This window comes from Mauremys reevesii, linkage group 8, assembly GCF_016161935.1.
Source record: "Mauremys reevesii isolate NIE-2019 linkage group 8, ASM1616193v1, whole genome shotgun sequence".
Taxonomy (NCBI): Eukaryota; Metazoa; Chordata; order Testudines; family Geoemydidae; genus Mauremys; species Mauremys reevesii.
The window spans coordinates 106,287,775-106,306,579 of NC_052630.1; the positions used below are offsets into that span (position 1 = coordinate 106,287,775).

The 18,805-nt window shown below is 49.8% G+C and overlaps 1 protein-coding gene across 6 annotated transcripts; it reads left to right on the top strand.

Moving 5' to 3' along the window:
• The first annotated feature begins 15 nt into the window (after positions 1–15).
• TMEM53 (transmembrane protein 53) lies at positions 16–10,219 on the top strand. Of its 6 annotated transcripts, XR_005583908.1 has the most exons (5): positions 26–173; positions 1,620–1,748; positions 2,489–2,601; positions 6,346–7,873; positions 7,920–10,219. XR_005583908.1 is itself a non-coding variant. In XM_039485870.1 (4 exons), the coding sequence occupies exons 1-4, from the start codon at positions 119–121 to the stop codon at positions 7,000–7,002; spliced, it is 954 nt and encodes a 317-aa protein (XP_039341804.1). In that variant the 5' UTR covers positions 26–118; the 3' UTR covers positions 7,003–10,219. The 6 variants fall into 6 exon arrangements, 5 of the variants coding, with proteins under 5 accessions (XP_039341805.1, XP_039341804.1, XP_039341806.1 ...); XM_039485870.1 differs by having other exon boundaries at positions 6,346–10,219; XM_039485871.1 differs by lacking the exon at positions 1,620–1,748 and having other exon boundaries at positions 16–173; positions 6,346–10,219.
• Positions 10,220–18,805: the final 8,586 nt, after the last annotated feature.

Consider the following 18,805-nt stretch of genomic DNA (forward strand, 5'->3'; position numbering starts at 1 on the left):
GCGTGGATCTTGATCGCTCCTATTGGCTGGGGTCGCCGGAGGGGGCGGTCACTTCCGGTGTGGAGGGCGGGCGCTTCGGTCCGAGAGTGGGACCGTGGTCTGCGCAGCGCGTCCGAGCATGGGGGGCCGCGAGCTGGACTATACCATCGAGCTGCCGCCGGGGGGCCGGCCGGGTACGGGCTCCCCACAATCCCCGCGGGCCCAGCGGGGGGCGGCGGGTGTCTGAGACCCCGCGGGGGACAGGGCGAGGTGGGGGGGTCTGATGTCCCGGGGAAATGGGGGACAGGGCGAGGTGGGGGTCTGATGCCCTAGGGAATGGGGGAACAGGGCAGGTGGGGGTCTGATGCCCCAGGGGAATGGGGGAACAGGGCGAGTTGGGGGTCTGATGCCCCAGGGAATGGGGACAGGGCAAGGTGGGGGTCTGATGCCCGGGGAATGGGGAACAGGGCGAGTTGGGGGTCTGATGCCCGGGGAATGGGGGAACAGGGCAGGTGGGGAGTCTGATGCCCCAGGGAATGGGGGAACAGGGCAAGGTGGGGGTCTGATGCCCCAGGGAATGGGGAACAGGGCAAGGTGGGGGTCTGATGCCCCAGGGAATGGGGGAACAGGGCAAGGTGGGGGTCTGATGCCCCAGGGAATGGGCGGGAACAGGGTGAGTTGGGGGTCTGATGCCCGGGAATGGGGAACAGGGCGAGGTGGGGGTCTGATGCCCTAGGGAATGGGGAACAGGGCAAGGTGGGGTCTGATGCCCCGGGGAATGGGGGAACAGGGCGAGTTGGGGGTCTGATGCCCCAGGGAATGGGGGAACAGGGCAAGGTGGGGGTCTGATGCCCCGGGGAATGGGGAACAGGGCAAGGTGGGGGTCTGATGCCCGGGGAATGGGGGAACAGGGCGAGGTGGGGTCTGATGCCCGGGGAATGGGGGAACAGGGCAAGGTGGGGGTCTGATGCCCCAGGGGAATGGGGAACAGGGCAAGGTGGGGGTCTGATGCCCCGGGGAATGGGGAACAGGCCGGGCAAGGTGGGGGTCTGATGCCCCAGGGAATGGGGGAACAGGGCGAGGTGGGGGTCTGATGCCCTAGGGGAATGGGGGAACAGGGCAAGGTGGGGGTCTGATGCCCCAGGGAATGGGGAACAGGGCGAGTTGGGGGATCTGATGCCCCAGGGAATGGGGGAACAGGGCAAGGTGGGGGGGTCTGATGCCCCGGGGGAATGGGGGGGGAACAGGGCGAGGTGGGGGGGTCTGATGCCCCAGGGGAATAGGGGGGGGACAGGGTGAGGTGAGGAGGGGGTCTGATGCCCTGGGGGAAGAGGATGGGGAGACAGGCTGGGGGGGGTGAGTGTCTGATGCTCTGGGGGGAAGAGGTGAGGGGAGGCAAGTGCCTGATGCCCCCAGGGGCTGTGCAGTGTTGTCCCTAGTAGCCCAGAGGGGGCTTAGTGGCAGGGGTGTTGCTGTTGCAGGATTTGCCCTTAATCCTATCTCACATTCCTGTTAGCAAAATAATCCTGTAGCTGTGCTCCCTGGTGGCTTCAGGTGAGCTGGGGATACACAGGGCTCCCGCCTCCTTTAAATCACTTCCTCCATTGTGCCTGGGAGTGTTAATCAGAAACCGTTATTAGTGGCAGAATGGTCTGTGTATGGAAACAACACGCTGGGCAGGGCCAGACCGTCACCCTGTAAGGTTATTGCCGTGTCCCAGGTCCTTCTGCTGGTGTCTGTCGCTCTCATTCCACTGCATCTGATATTAGGTTGGAAAATCTTTGGGGCATCGACCACATCTTTTTATGTATTTTTAAAGAGCCAAGGGCACTATTGGGGTGGCTTAAAAACAAGACAAAACTAATATCTTGGGGCTTGCCTACACATGGCGTTAGTCCTGATTAACTCCCCATGTGGACACTCTTATTTTGGAATAATGGTGCCTTGTTTCTGTTTAGTGTAACCCACTTTCAAAGGATCAGAGCTAACTCCATGTGTAGACAAGCCTTAAGTAACCAACTGAGCTGGAAACTTTTTTTAATGTGAATGTAAACTTCTCCAAAAATCAAGGAGATTTACCGTGATGGAAAAACTTGCTATTTGCCACTGGTAAATGAATTTTTTTGAAACCTGAATTTTAGAAACATTTATAATGTGAGCATCTAGTTTTTAGCATCTTTACCCCCTTATTTGTGTCCTACCTTGGCCTGTAGCCTTTTGTCCTTCTTTACACTGTAAGTTGTTTGGGGCAAGATTTGTCATCTTATTTTTTGTACTGTGCCCAGTACAGTTGGGCCCTAGTCTTGATTGTTTCGTAACACAAATAATATGGCAATAACAGCTAATTGATAGGCTACAGAAGGAATCCAGTTATAAGCACAATAGTTGCAGTCCAGGCTTGGGGTGGGGTTAAAACCATTATCCTTATTAAGTAGTTAGGTTGCAATTTCACTTTGACTCTAGTGGACTGAAGGGCAGTTTCATTTTCTAAAAACCTGGTTTATTTCAGACACTAGTCCAGAGATGGGAAACAAAAATAACTGGCCTGTGGTAATTCTGCTGGGGTGGGCTGGCTGCCGTGATAAACACCTGGCAAAATACAGCACCATCTACCATCAGAAGGTGAGTAAATCATTCATCTTTCTATGCCAATATAAAGCTGTAGCAAGGTTCCCTGAGGAATTTTCTCCCCTGCACTCTGGTGAAAAGACCATACCCCTTCTTACGACTTCAGAGACGCCCTAGAAGAAAGTGTTGGACTTAGTTTTGTGTGAAAGCTCCTTGCATTTTCAAATAGCATGTTAACACTCTCTGCACATTGCCTTTAAGACCCTGGTTATACTGTATGTACAGCGAAGCGGCAGGAAGTGCTTCCTAAAAGGAATTCTTTTTTTGCCTTTTTCAAAGTTTCTGAAGTTTTAAAGATTTGAAAACCGGTGTAAATCTTTGTCCTCCATTTATCCACAGACTATGTATAACATGGGCAGTGAGAGTGCAAGCTGCATGTGTCTGTACAGACCTGGCAGGGCCAACTTTAAGGGTCAAAGGCAAGTTCAACCATGGCTTATTCAGCCTCTGGCCTTTCTTCTGAGACTAACAAGGGTGCTGGTTATTGGTGGCTTTTTGGATCAGGTTGCCTAGCTACTGGGAATTGATTTGATACCCCTAAACTCATTTCACACAATGTATGGAACAGCCATCAGATGGTAACAATGTTCAGTCATTACCAACCTGGACAGGATTTGATATAGTGACCTAGAAGTGGAAGTTTCTGATAGTGTCTGTCCCATTATCAGTCCCCTTTTAAAATATCTTACTTTGTTGGTCCATGGAATGATGGAAAGTGCGTGGCTTTTGGACCTACTGGAATTTAGGCCCATCATTTCTCACCTGTTTCTCAATGTGTGACAATGGACTTTGTTTTGGATCCAAATTGGTTGCAAAGATAGATGCCAAAGTTCTACTTTGAATACTACCCCGCATGACTGCCTCACATGGCAGCCTCTGAAGAGTTGATGTTTAACCTGACATGTGAGGGCCATAAATTAAAATGCAACCAAGAGTCCTGTGGCACCTTATAGACTAACAGATGTATTGGAGCATGAGCTTTCATGGGTGAATACCCGTATTTAAGGTGCCACAGGACTCTTAGTCTGGATCGGTAAACAACAACAAACAGGGCTACCCTTCTGTACTAGAACACACTTTAATTTATATATCAGAATGACTTGACTCGATGTCTCAGGATTGGTAACAGCTGGGTTGCTACTGGCCACAGCATTCTGCAACTGCTCAGTATCCTACATGAAATGCATTTGGTATCTCAATCCCGTTGCCAGAAAGACAGGTGTCTGCATTCTAAAATACACAGTTTCATTTAGTCCTAACTAGTTCCCTTTTAAGCAAGCCTAGCAGAGACTCTAAGGATGGAATGAGCCATGGAGAACGAACTTCCTTCTGACCCTTATATGATGAATATTTAGCACTTTACAAGGATTAAACCACACAACTGTGTCTGGCAGAAAAATTTCCATTGCCATTTTAATGGAAAATTGAGTTTTTTGACTAATTTTTTGCCAAAAGCATCTGCTTTCTGTGGACTTATTGTTTATCACCTCAAACACCCAAAACCAGAACATTTGATTTTCGTGTGGGGTGCCCCGGTGCCTTATGTAGTTCTTTTATGTCATGTACCTGTTCTCCTCTGTGGGCTGAACTCCCCAGCTAGGCTGCACCTGCCACATGCTGCTGTCCAGTTAGAAGAATGAAACAGCTCTTTGCCCCAAGGATTTTATTTCCTAAGGGCTCCATCACTGTAAATGCTAGGGGTGGGTGTGGTGCTTGCATAGTTCCAGTGTAACCACTATCCCAGCTGTATTTATACAGACAATGCGTAACAGTTTCAAATCGTAAGGTGTTGGAGGGTTGACGAGATGCGGGAGACTCTTGGGAGGGTTTGTTTTTTGGTGTTCTTAGCTGCAGTTATTTGATTGGTTATGGTACCTTGGCATTTTTATTATTACTGGTTTTTATTTCCCTAATTCCGAGATCTCTTAAATGGACTTTTTGAATCTTTACAAATGAAGCTGAAGCCCTAGAGTGGTTATGGACTCAGAAACTGAATGGGGAGGGTACACCTGATAATTTATCATGGCTTTGTGTTCTGCGATGCCATGTGGGAGACCCCAACTCCCCTGCCAGCCTCATGCTATGTGTGGGTGGCCGTGCTCAGCCCGTGGGAGAAGATGGGTAATGCAGTGCTTTTTATTGCCTAGCGGCCATCAGTTACCCCTGCTGGTCAGATGAGCATTTTTGCCATGCTGCCATGGGACTCTTGGCAAGTCTTCCTTGGCCAGAAGGATGATGGGCAGGGTGCAGACCCTCGAGGGTAGGAAATCCAGAGAAGTGAAGGGATGTGTAGGGTTCTAATAGGGAAGTGGGTGGACCTTCCTTCCTCTAGGAAGTAGTTAAAATCTATTAGAATAAGTGAAGATTCTCCCCAGTCCCCTCTGGACATAGCTGTTTTGATGCCTTTTCTCTTCATTTCTCAAATGGCTTCTATATAGGAGCTAATGTGAAAGATTGAGCGCTTATACAACTAGCTTCATCCACATTTATTTAGAAACTTCTGTGGGGGCCCATTGCTTCAGCACCTGGGTGCCTGACATCATTAAAACCTGCCATTAGTAAAGAGACTAGTCAGAGTAACACAAGGCATATCTCTAAATGTGGAGTCTTAGCTATATAGCCAAGCGGCCCAAGCTCTTAGGTACGTGGTTCTGCTTATGAACAGTTCCTCAGTTACCAGCAAAAGCTGCCATTATCCATCAGTTGGTAATAAGTGGAAAGCACATTTGCAGGGCTGCAGCCAGGGAATGAAACACTGGGATAGACCTTCCCTGACTGCAAACCTGCATGCAGGCAGGGCAGCATCAGGGAGGGGGCTGCAGCCCAGATGCTGGGGCTTTCTACAGGGAGCGGGGCACTGGGGACCTGTGGGGTTGCATAGTGACTCTCCTTGACCTCCCTCTGGGTTGGGGCTCAGAATGTCCTAGTGCCTCCTTCCCGAGGTGCAGGGAGAGGTACTGTGCAGCTCTGGCGTCTGGGCTGCATCCCCCACTCCTTCCCTGCCCACAGCCCCTTACCTCCTGCGCTGTCCCTGGGCACAAGCAGGTCTACAGGGCTACAGTCCTAGAAGGAAGCACAAGGGCAGGGTGAGTGCTGGCTGGAGGCAGGTTTGCCTGACTGCAGTGAGGGAAGGTGTGTCCCAGCACTTCTTTCCCTGGCTGCAGCCTTGCAAACCTGCCTACAGTCAGGGTCTTTCTTCTAAAACATGTTGTTAATAATCAGCATGGTATTACCAAGATCCAGATCCCATTCACATTAAAGTCAATGGGACGGGATTGGTTCCCACCCAAATGTTGCTATTAACCAGAAGTTATCAATATCAAGGTGGCTATTAAGTGGAATCTACTGTGACCAAACCCCGCTCCCCCCATCTGATCAAATAGCTAGAGGTTAGCAAGCTTCAAAAAAGGATTAGGTGTAGGCCACCCATAAAAATGGCTTCTATATAGGATCTTGGCTGGGGTAAGTATTACCAGATCCTGATGCTACTGTGCCCAAATGATCACCAGCCAGGGACAGGAGGAAATTCCCCCTCCTTCACCAATGTTGTGGATGATGTTATACTAAAGATACACGAATGGTGAGCCAGCACTGGCCAATTCCTGATTCAGGAAGAGGGATCATTGCTCTGTCCTGTAGGGCAAATGCTATGAACACAGTGGCAGATTAGGATCCTGAAGGAGCATGCCTTTCTATGTAACATGCAGCCCTCGATGGGTGTCTCTCTGTTCCTCCCAGGGGTGCACAGTTATCCGCTACACAGCTCCATGGGAGATGACGTTTTTTGCAGAATCGTTTGGCATCAGGTCCCTCCGGACCCCAGCTAGAAAGCTGCTGGAGCTGCTCTTTGACTATAAAATTGAAAAGAAACCCCTGCTGTTTCATGTGTTCAGCAATGGCGGGGTCATGCTTTACCGCTACATCCTAGAGCTCATCCACACGCACGGGCAATTCAGCAGCCTCAAGGTGGTGGGCACCATTTTTGATAGCGCCCCCGGCAGAAGAAACATGACGGGGAGTCTGCGTGCCTTGGCAGCTGTCTTGGGATCAACTAACGTGCTGCTCAAGTATTGCCTCCTGCTTGTCTTCACCGTCCTGGTGGTGGTGCTGCGGATCTTGCTGCATCCAGTGACTCGCTTCTTCCATGAGACCCATTATGATGCCCTGCTGAAGGGGCCTTCGAGGTGGCCCGAGCTCTACCTCTACTCCAAGGGTGACAGGATCATCTTGGCCAGTGACATAGAGCACATGATTGAGGCCCGGAGGCAGCACAATGTCGCAGTGAGAGCTGTGGACTTCTCAGACTCTGCTCATGTCAGTCACTTGCCGGCATATCCCTCCTATTACATGAGCCTCTGCACTTCTTTCATGTATGACTGCGTTGGATGCTCGTAGGTTCCACCCAGGCAGAGGTAGCAAGTGCCTGTGTAAAGACCCCCAGCAGATGCTCCCTCTTCACTGGGATCACACCAGAAACAAACTGCGCGCGCGTGCGCTCTCGCTCTCTCTCTCTGCCTCTCTTTCTTCAGCATCTCTCTGCTTACAATAAAATCCTGATCCCAACATCCTTCCCCAGAGCGTGGAGGCACAGAATTGCTGATTTCTCGGCATCCGGTGCACAGCTGGGTGTCTGGAGCCTCCAAATCGGTTGTTGGGCTGGGCAGAGGTGATGGTGCTAAGTAGAGCCAAGAGAGTCTAAATGAACATAACTTACCTGATGGGGTAAAATCCTGACCCCACTGAAGTCAGTGGGAGGTTTGCCAGGGCTGGAATTTCACCATAGGAGGCCAGAGAAAGGAGTGAATTACTGTGAGTGGGGGAGCACTGCACCCCACTTTTTATACCCTCTTCCTCTCTCCCTGCTGCCCTCCACTATCGTAGTCCCTGGTGTATAACTTACATCTCCGTCCACATCCACTCTCCAGCTTGTTACACTGGAGCAATTCTGTGACCCGGGGCTCTCCAATTCGCCTAGGTTTTGGGGTTTATCTGCTACTTCCCCCGGCCCACTGTTGAGTCAGCTGAAGCTCTGCAGTGTCAGCTCATTCTCCCACTCCCCACCCCACCCTTGAGCCCTGCGTATAGTCCCATTGAGGAGGACAGAATGAGACTCTTGGCAGAGTCTTTAATAGGGCAGATCAATGCAGGTCCCTCCCTATCCCTGCCCGCAAGGCACTGCACCTCAGCCCTACTCCTAGCTGGAGATCAGCTACAGCAATCAAACGCAGGATCTCCAAAAGGGCAGTGCAGGTAACTGCGAGCCAATGTGTCAGCCTGGTTCTGTTTAATAGGGCTGGGGCAGAATGGCCAAGGGGCTGCTGCCTTGCTGGATGACTCAACCCCCCATAGCTGAGTTAATTTAAAGCTTTATCTGTGAAATATCTAACATGTCTCAGGGTCTGGTCTTTGCTCCTCTCCCCTGCTGCTTCCCTCTCATTGCTGACATCGTTGGGTGAACAGCTGTGCTTCGCTGGGTAGATTTACTGGTCTGCTAAGGTGTGTCTAGGAGTGCAGGGAGGTCACTTTGGGTATCTGTAACCCTGAGTTCTGTCTCCCCTCCTGGGCCCACATTTCCTGGGTCTTTCAGAAAGTGCTTTCTCTCTGATCCTCTCTCATTACCACTAGCATCATTTGTCACATTCCAGAAGACTTGTTGACTAATCTACATATGCAGTCACTCCCTGTACAGACGTGTTTGATGGGATGAGCCAAGCTGGCAAACACACTGTTGTTTGGGTTTCCTCTGTGGAGGGGGAGTGAGGGGTTAAAGTAGGGGAAGGACTATACTACACTCTACCAAGGGTGAATTGGTTGAATTCTCACCGATCTGACTTTCCGTGTGTTCATGGATCCTGATATTTTGGGAGGGCGGGGAGGTGGGGTAGATTGAATGATAACCCTGGAAAAGCCTGCTGCTTTCCAGCACAGCATGATTTAATCTGGGGCCTCTGAAATGATGCTAGTCCCTCAAAGGATCCAGTGCCTTGTGAACACCTGTACAGCTGGCTGAGGACACAGTTCGTCCCTGTGGTTTCCCTCCTGCATACAGCCGTCATGCTGACTAGAGGATGTTAATGAGTTGTTCCCCCAGCAAGAGCCACTTCGTAATGTCATCACTTTCCTGCTCTGCAACCCCACACATGTGAATCAGAGCTGAGTAGTACAGTACCCTGTCACTTCCCTGAGGGGTCCAGTAGCAGGGTTGGGAGGAAATGCTTATTCAAATGCACTTGAAATGGGGATTTAGAAATGTATTCTTACTGTTTATAATCTATTTTACAATCTGCCTCAGTTTGCAAGCAGAAACAACAGTGCAACTGCAGCTTTTTTCAGCTTCCCAAACAGCTCAGAGAGGGGCCCTACCGCAGAACTGGGGAGTCCTTCTGCATCTTCTTTTGACACGTACATGACTGTCTTTGCTCTTAATAGAGCACAATGTTCTGCCTGTGGACGCTGAGGTTTGCACATCATGTTTCCTGAATCTCCTCTGTTAAACTGACCCCAAAAGCCTAACACTGTGCCAAGAAATTAAAGGTGAGAGGGGAAAATAAAATATTAAACTTACAATGACTGTAAAAAAAAGTCGCCATTTCTGCCTGTCACCATGCTCGAGAGGCTGTCCAGTGTAACACAGACCCTGAAACGCACTCCTTGTGCCCAGTGGAGAAGCAGATTGTGGCATCTCCTTTCCAGCTGTTGAGCTTTTGGTGGAGATAAAAGCAGTGTCAGTACATTTCCCCCCTCCTCCTCACTTCCCCCCCCCCCCCCCAGCATTGCAAACAAACTACAGGTACAATGGGAGGGGAGAATGCAGGGTCCAGGAGCAATGGAAAGCTCTAACATCTCTCTGGAGAGAACAACTTGCACTTTTTAAACAGTGTCAATATATCATGCGTTGTTACCAATCCCTCAGATTGTAGGAGGGACAATGAGGTTGCTTTTAGGTGAACTATGAAGGCAAAGAATAACAAACAATGTAGCAACACAACCCTGTCTTTACATGTTGTGTACAAGCGGCGTGTGTGAATTAACTGGAAAGATGACACTCAAGTGCTGACTTAATTGGGTTCATTTTAATGAACTTGTTACAATTTTTTTAATTGGTAGTTTTCTCCAGCACTGGGGACATTTTTCTGTGATTTGCGTTATCTTCTCCCCCTTCAGAAGTCTCCAATTCAGATTTTTCCTCCTATTCTGCTTGTGAAACGGACATAACTAAACCGTTCTGCCTGTATGCCAAACAGTGCCTTCAGAGCAGTGTACAGACAGGAATGTTGGTTTGTGGTGTATTTTTAACTTTAGATGCCAAAAGCAGTCAAGAAGCCAATCTGGATACAGTGTTCTTTTGGGAGCAAGCTGCTTTCTCTAGCGTTCTTGTTCACCAGTGGAATCCACAGAGCCAAGGCTGTATTTTTGTTTCTGAACATCAAACCAAAGAGTTGCAGAAATGTAAAAGCTCCCTCTTAAGGAGCAGAGATACTAAAGAAAGGTTATTAAACTAACTAGCACTTGCCTCTGCACTGACTTCTGTAGGTGCAGCTTTTATAGCCGTGTTTAAGCGCATTCCACTGAACACACCTCATGAATTAATACAATCACAGGGAGTCGGAAATGTAATACTCAGATTTGTTGACTCAGGTACTGAACGTTGTGGAGCATCTATTTGTGTGGCTATTCCACAACGTGGCCAGCGGGTGGCAGCACTAAACCAATTATTCGTCTGCTCTATTGTCTATAGAGAAAACGGCTGAAATCTGTTTACACGAATTTCCCTGATTAATGAACCCTGTTTAAAATTAAGGACTAATGTACACACCCAGATATCCCCTTGAATATTAGGCAAATGCATATCAAGCCAACTGAGTTACAGAATAACTTGTAACCACAAAGCTTCAGCGGTGGGCTCATTTTTCCTCACCCCATGAGGGACCTATAGTTTTAATTGTGGTCAAGTGTGGTATATTATTTGGTATTCTATATGGCTTAGCATTGATTTTTGTCTCTTCCCCTCTTTTCTGCTTTTTTGCCCCCTTGTGTTTCTGTTCGCTATTGTTTGAAACCGTGGGTTAATACACCGGCTATTGTGACTGGAGAGCTACATTCAAATACTAATCAGATCACAAGTGAAAAATGGTTTTTTTTGCGTGTAATCTCTTATTCCCCAGCAGGCATCTGTTCACTTTTCCAAGCTGCCATGCAGTGTGGCACAGCTGACCATCTGTGCGAGCGGGAATCCCAACATTAGAACAGGAGGCCCAGATGCAGGCGTGTTCGCAGGGCTGGAAGATCCAGGCACTAGACTAACGTGGGGTATTGCAGGTCAAGGCTAAGGGATGGAGCCTTCACAGTAGGGGCTGTGGTCACAAGGGGGACCTAGGTGACCAACTATCTCTTTAAGGGCCTAAATACAAGGGTTAGATGCCACTGGCGTTCACAAAACCTCTGCTCAGCCACCGCCTAACCCTGTAGCCATCTAACTTCCCTGTGCTGATAAAGTCCCCTAGGCCCCTACCTTTCTACTAGTGGGCATGCGTGCAGCCACTGGGGTCTTGTATGCAGCTGCCACTGTCCTGCACACAGCAACTGTGCTCCTGACCCATGCCTAAGCCCTACTGGGATTCCCAAAGCACCAAGAGGAGAAGGTGGTGATGGCACCTAAATCTCCCTTGTGAAGCTGGCCCTAGCTGGTTTTACCGGATAAGGAGGAGTGAGTGGTATTAGCACCTTGCTGCCAAATTTACCAACAAACTAAAAAACAAAACAATTATTTTCACTAGACGAACCACCTGCAGATCCAACCCATCAAATCAGGTCTCCAGTAGCAAGTGAAGGAGCCTGGAGCCCTCTAGAGGTTCAGGACAGTAATGCAGATGGCCCAATTTTGATTAATTTCACAAGTGCACACCTGCAGGTACATAAATCACAACAAGCTTGTCTCTGTTAGGAGGTTGGCTGTCTATTCAGCCAGTCATCCCCCGTGTGGCTTTTCCTTTATAGCCAGTAATGAAGTTAGAAAACCTGTCAACAGGAGAAAGTTTAGTGTGGTAAAAATGGATATATAGTTCCATTGCAGTATGTAACCCACAGTGACTAGCTATATATACTCAACCCTTGACCAGTGTATTGCAAATTCTGGTCCTAAAGAGGATTGCTATTGAGAGGATACTGACCATTAAAGCACTTTGAGGTTCTGGGGTGGTTATTCCTTTTATACTCTGCAGACCAGGGTGATATTTGGTTCAGCTTACCACCAAACGTCACTGCAGAATTTGGCACAAATGGCCAGTCCTGCCCCACCGAGCCACGGAACTGGAACAGTAGGGGGTGTGCAGAACAGACTGGAAATGCAAGGGTAAGAGCTGTTCTCTGGGAATTACCTATGTAAAAGGTTCTCCTAAGGTGTGCTTCTGGCCTTTCACATTTGACGACCACCACATTCACCCAAGCTTTTGTGTGGGAGAGGTGGATGGGCGATTCGTTTACATTTCTTTAGTTGTTGAGATGATGCGACTCATAAATGTTAAAGCTCAACTGAAGTTGGACAAAGGGAATTTCCATGGATCTAACATAATATTCTACATTTACAATAATGGTATCATCCAGTAACGAACAGGCCCTGGAATTTATGACAATACATTGCATGCACAAACATTTCTTGAAATCACTGTTCTCATGCTTATCTTTGTTTTGATATAAGATCATGATCCAGCAAAACACGTGCTTAACTGTAGGCATGTGAAGTCAAGTTAAACACGCGCATAAGTACTTTACTTGATCAGAACCTAAATCTCTGTCCAGCAGAGCATGCGCTGTAGAGACTGTAGTAAGCATAAAAATTGATTAAGTTTTGAAATGGTGGCAAGATTGTTAAAGAGGCAGGATTTAAAATAAGGCAAATAGGCAAGAGTTAAACTATGCACACAACTAGGAAAGGAATTTTGAAAGGTCTTCTGTTGCATTCCCTTCCTCTCCTCCAGACTGTCTCTTGTCTATTTATTTGGACAGTAAACTCTGGACTGGAGCCCTGTCTTCATATGTGCCTGGAAAGCTCCATCTATGCCAGTGGGGCTATATAAATAATTTTAAAAAGATAAATCATGGATGACCAAAAAACCTACATAACCTGCCCCCTCCCCAACAAAACAAAGCTCTCCCATGCACACACCATTTCCCCCATGGGAGAGGATTGGAGAAAGAAGGAGCCAAACATGGCAGATCATCCCGTTGCTTAACGCACAGCTGGAAGGTGCTCAGATACAATGGTGAAGGAGGTAGGAGAACCCATATCGGATAGAACTGTACTATAAATAATGGCAATTTATGAAAAAGATACCTGTCATTCCAAGAAATGAGCAACAGGTGGCAGCACTACACCTTCTATTTCTCCTGTCTTCTACAGTGTGATTGATGTTGATACTATAACTAATTTCTCTGCAAGTCCAACATAAAAAAAAAAGTTTGATAACATTCTTAAGGTGACTCTTGCGAGGTCATGTGCTTTCCTTTTGCATCTGAGTAGCTCTGTGGCAACAGAGCACTACAGATGTCATGTTTGCAGGGTGCCAAGTATCAGAGGGGTAGCCGTGTTAGCCTGTAGCCACAAAAACAATGAGGAGTTCAGTGGCATGTTGAAACTGAAAAGGTTTATGAGAGGCAAATAAAATGTAAGAGGGCCTTCTCCAGGCCCCACACGCTACCCGCATGTCCTGGGGCCAACCACCTGCAGTGGGTGCTCGGTGCACTGCCTAGCAGGAACTGTGCACAGGTTGCAAATCTGGGTTCAAAAGGCTCTGAACTGCATGAGAGTTGGGAAGCTTTCACGTCACACAGGTGATTGGGCCTGCATAGCCACCACAGAGAATAAGGAAGGTGGGATTGTTCCGAAATAGGGGAGAAGACTGGGATTGTTTAACTTCGAGAAGAGATGAATACAAGGGGACAGGATAATAACGAATGGCCTGGAGATGGTCGATCAGGAGCTTGCATTCCCCCAGTCTCATAGCATCAGAACAAGGGGACACATTCATTGGAATTGAAATGTGGCAAATTTAAACTAATAAAAGGAAATTCTTTTTCACGCAATGCATACTTAGCTTATGGAGCTTGCTGCCACCATCTCTCACTGGGGTCCAGAACTTGGGTGCTTTTAAAAAGGGTTGGACAGTTTAGATGGAGAACAAGAGTTATGATGATATGGCTTAATAATAACCAAGAGTCTTGGCAGGGCTCTAAACCCTCTCGGTTCAGGGCTCAAACCCACCTCTAACTATTGGGAGTTCGGATGAAGCTCTCCCTACAGGCAGGTTACTCCATAACTGCCTGACACTGGGTTTCTTGCGCCTTCTTCCGAGGCATCTGCTATTGATGATGTCAGAGACAGGATTCTGGACTAGGCAGATTGCTAGTCTGAGTCAGTCTGGCAATCCCTATGTTCCTAAGCGTATTCCTGTAAAAAGTCTTTTCAGAAATGCAAGGAGGGGGAAAACCATCACGAATTACAAGTGCTGCGAAAAAGGGAGATCCTGACTTAGTTGGAGTAGCTGGGATATTTTTAAGGCTTGTCTGCACTTGAAAGTCATTTCAGGGTGTGGTTTTCAATTTTAACTAATCAGGAATAACTTCCCACAGTCAGGCATCCACCCAGTGTTGTTTATGCCGGTTTAAGGCATTTCCCTTTTAAATCATTGTGTCCACACAGCGCTGCACTATTTAAAAATAAATGCATAGTATTCTGAGCAGATAGACCAAAACTAGGGATAGCGGAAACACCAGGATTCTGCGCCCAGAGAGAATTTTATCTGCAACAAACCAACCCCAAAACATGCAGCATCTCAGAGGTTCCTAGGCCACCCAGTGCAATATTAGGCTGAAGTCACCAGAGGGCGCTAAGAATCCTAGTTTGACAAGGTCTGGAGCTTTGGGTGTGGGGTGTGTGTGTGTGGGGGGGGGGGTGTTCTGTGCCTCGGTGAGGGGGCTGTGTTCACAAGCAGTCGCAGTACATTTGGCTCCTTCCTGAGCCTCCCTGGTGAGAATCATTTCACAGGTGCAGAGCAAATCACCACAGCGCTGAGGGTCTCTGCAAAGACACAACAGGTATTTAGGTGAGAGGCTGCGCTACGGGGAATCCTGCACTAGCCCAGGGGAGGGATATAACAGGTCTTCTCCATCTCTGTACATGTCAGTCATGTGTGGGTGCTTGTGTCCGTGTACATGGCCGTATTCTGCCTGCCTGCTTGCAGCGGTGCAAGTGAATGTGCGTGCGTGTGGCTGTGCAGGCGTTTGTGTGCGTGGGGGTGGGGGCCTGGATGTGTGCAGGCTTTTACTGGCGTGTAAGCAGCATACGTGTGCGTGGAAGTCACACAGGAGCTCGCAGCTCATGGGGGGGCCCAGAAAACACACAGCTGCAGCCCCCTCCCCAGTGATGTTCTGAGAGTCTCTAATGATCAAAGGTAATTTCAGTTTCATTTACATAAACAGTAACCGTCTAGCCCAGGCCTGGAATAGCCGAGGAGCCCGGAGGTGCCAGGGCAGAGCTGTGTGTATGGGGGAGGGCCCGGCAGGAGTGGGGGTGGGCCTGCGGGTGGGGATTGAGCCGCATCAGCGGAGCTGGCGTGGGACGGCCAGGCCTGCACTAGCAGGGAGGCCGCAGGCTAGGACGGAGACACATCTAAACACTAGACATTGGCCATACCCCTCAGCAGACCATCGTACACGGGAAGGGCTGAGGTTCTCCACGTCCCCAAAGTCCTGCCATGCCATCATGCCTCAGCAGCCTCTGACCTCCTCCTTTGATTAACGAGCTGACAATAGCGTATTGATAAGGAATTAACCTTGAGCCCTTGCTGCCTGAGTGTCAATAGACCAGGAGCCAAGTACATGCATTGGATTGGAAATCTGTGTTTAGCCTCTCGGTGCCTCTGTGCACATTGATGCGTGAGCCCATGAAGCTGGGGTCTGGGGGCCAAGGGTTGGGGGGACGGGACGAATCCCAGTCTGGCGTGATGTGCATGTGAATGAAGTTGTTCTCCCCCAGCTGCCAGGGAGCTCCACAGAGCCCGCACAGGTACTCCCCGCCGAAGGGCTTGAGCCATAGGGTTCCTTACCCGTCTGAGCATAGCCATGGTCTGTGATTATAAAGCAGCTTCTGCCCTGGCAAATCCCCACATGGAGACAAGCAAATACACAGAGACTGAAGTGCAGCCACCTCTGGGGGTGGGCTGCAGCAGCAGGTTAACAGTTGTGCAGAGATCAGAGCAGGAAGTGGTGACTCCCGTACTCAGGGAGAAGTGCAGGGGGATTTAGGGAGGCTGAAGGCAGTGCCTGGGGCACGGGGGATCTCTCGCCTGGGCTGAGCTTTGGGGTCTGTAGTGAGCATGGCCTCGGGACTGCCTCACTCCGCAGGGTGCCAGAGGCTGGCTGGGAATCAGGCTTTTGGGTACGTCATCTACACTTTGTAGCTGGTTTCCCCCCTCCCCACTCAGGGATCAGCACTATCCCTTATGAAGCACAAAGATGCGCCCCCATTTTAACCCCACATTAGAAACCTCAGCCCATCAGCCAATACGGGCGACACGGGGCACTCTTTGGAGTCAGGCTGTGCTGTCCCTGAATCAGCCAGAGGGGTCGCTATGGAGCATGCCGGACTGAGCTCACCCTGCAAAGCACCAAGTGTGGGGCAGAGAGCGGGTCCCTTTGCCCCATCAGCTCCAGCACAAACCCCTCAGCGGTTCCCCCACAGAAGCCTCCTACTGGTCCCTGGTGGGTGCTGTGTGTGGGGTGCATGGGGGGGGTTATACATGGTGTGAAGATATGTGGGTGCAGGGTTGTGTGCATGCTGGCTGAGGGATGCGTGTGTATGTACAGAGCTGGGCAGGTATATGAGTGCTGAGCTATGATTATTGTTTATTGTTTATATTATGGTAGGTCCTACAGGCCCCCATGGGGGGTGGGGCTCTGCTGGGCATCGTATGCACTGCTGGAGCACCGGGGAGGTGAAGGCGTCTCCATGTGCCCCAGCGCTTGTTCTGAGAGACGGGGGCTGGGCCCCATCCAGCCCGTGACTCCACTTGGAGGCCGGTTTGTTTAATTAAGTGTTTTGCCTAATGGGACTGCCTTATTTCCATAACAAACTGGCGGGCTGTCGTCCGCCCAGCTCCCTCATTCATTACTGTTAATTAGATATGGATCCCCCAGAAGGCGGCGCGGGGTGATGGACGAGCCCCCTGACACGCACTATTACACATTAGCATTTTCTCAATACATTCAATACATCACTGCCCTCCACTTTGTAAAGATATTTTAAATAAAATATTAGCAGCCCATTGGGGAGAGTCCTGCCCGCAGACGGGCCTCACGGCCCCCGCCTGGCCTGGAAGCAGGTAGCCGCTCAGGTTGCCTCCCTTTGCAGCCCTTCCCCTGCCTGCTTGTTTCAGACCCCCACACTCCCTTTCTGATGTCTCCTTCCTGCTTTGGGGTGACTCCCAGCAGGTAAAGGGGGACACACTGGATTCCTCTGGCCACAAGTCTCAGGGCATCACCCCTGGGCCTGACTCCTGCCTTGGAAGGATCCCACCAGGAGCTGGACCGAGAACCCATCAACCTTCCAGTGCCTACCAACCCGTGCCAGATGCCAGCTGATGGCCTGGAGGGTCCCCTTGCTCCCGCTGTCATTCGCTCAGCTCATACCGGCCCCTGGCACATCCCGTACCCCTCGGGGGAGCGAGGCCTGCTCTTGTCAGATGGAAACACAGAGCAATTTGTAAGCCCAGACCAGAGGCAAGAGGGAAGGTTGCACCCACAAGCTCGGTGCTACCAGCCAACCCCAGCTGATGCCCAGAGCAGCTGGCAGGTCAGCCAAGGCAGACAAGTCATTCGATGAACCACGGGAAGGAAGATGCCCAGACACCACAGTGATGGGGCTATTTAGTGTGTTTCTTAAAGCCCCAGCTCCTGGAGTCCTGTGATGATGTGAGAATCTCAGCTTGTGGTTTTTTAAAAAGTGAGCCTCTAACCCGCCTAGTTGTGGAGAAAAGCTTGAAAACATGACGCAAGTGACACCTCCGCCAACTGCCCAGAAATCAGGCAATAAAGAAACTGACCCAGTTTATTATTTTATGAGAGTCTCAAACCAATCCCATCAATTTATGGGGCCTGGCTCCTGATTTATGTGTGCTGGGGGGTTGGGGGTGGCAATTCTGCAGGAGAAAAACCTGAAAAGGATGGACCGGACTCCAGCAGGCTGGCTGGAAGGGCAGGGGAACCTTTCATAATAATGTGAAGCAAATGCTGCTGACAGAGCCCAGCGGAGAACAACTCAGAGCCATAATGGCCTTAGCTCTCCTCTATTGAGTCCCTTCCCCAGTGTCCCTCCACACCCCCTCAGTTAGCAACATGGGAAGGATTTGAATTACCCTAATCTGCTCCTCAGCTTTCTGGCCATTTGCTTTTGGCCCAGAGGCTGGTTTTCCCTTCCTGTTTCTAGCCTGACGCACTGTCTAGTTTAAGCAGCAAAGAGTCCTGTGGCACCTTATAGACTAACAGACGTATTGGAGCATGAGCTTTCGTGGGTGAATCCCCACTTCGTCGGATGCATGTAGTCTAGTTTGCGCATTCCAGCCTCGTGCTGCTGCAAACACCACAGAGGAAAGTTTGAACAGGAACTGTAACAATAAAACCAGCCTATTTCAACTGAAGTAAAAAGAGCCTGAAAATGTGTCTATTCATATTGCACTGGGTGTGTGTCTGCCCTCTACTGGATAGAGTCAGACCAGCCATTTGTGTGTCATAAGCCCTGTACTGCAAATACCAACTGAAGATTCTCCTTGCCCCCAGGGCCTGTGCTTTTGGAACAGGCCTATCAGCATTCTTGTCCCTGCTGAATGGGACGTTCTGAGTGGGCACAGACTTCAGCATAGCCACAGCTGAGCCGTCCCGGTTGGCTATGGGATTGTGACACTACTGCTCATTCACACTGCAAGCGACAGAAAGCGGCTCCCTTCACATGGCTGGTCAGTGGCCCCTTGTGTGACATGAGTTGGAAGGTCTCAGCCCAGGTCCCAGGCGTCCTCATGCTGCTGCTCCTGTCTCTGCTCTGTGGAGAATGACAGCGCAATCTGGATCAGATATTTCATGACCCCCCGGTACCACGGCCTCTGAGCACATTCCGCCCCCCCAGAGGCAGGCTGGGGCTGCTAGCCCC

Coding starts and splice junctions, on each gene's coding strand:
- TMEM53 (XM_039485870.1), top strand. CDS start 119: ATGGGGGGCCGCGAGCTGGACTATACCATCGAGCTGCCGCCGGGGGGC. Junction 1,749..2,488: donor TCCACTGCATCTGATATTAG/GTTGGAAAATCT, acceptor GGTTTATTTCAG/ACACTAGTCCAGAGATGGGA. Junction 2,602..6,345: donor GCACCATCTACCATCAGAAG/GTGAGTAAATCA, acceptor TGTTCCTCCCAG/GGGTGCACAGTTATCCGCTA.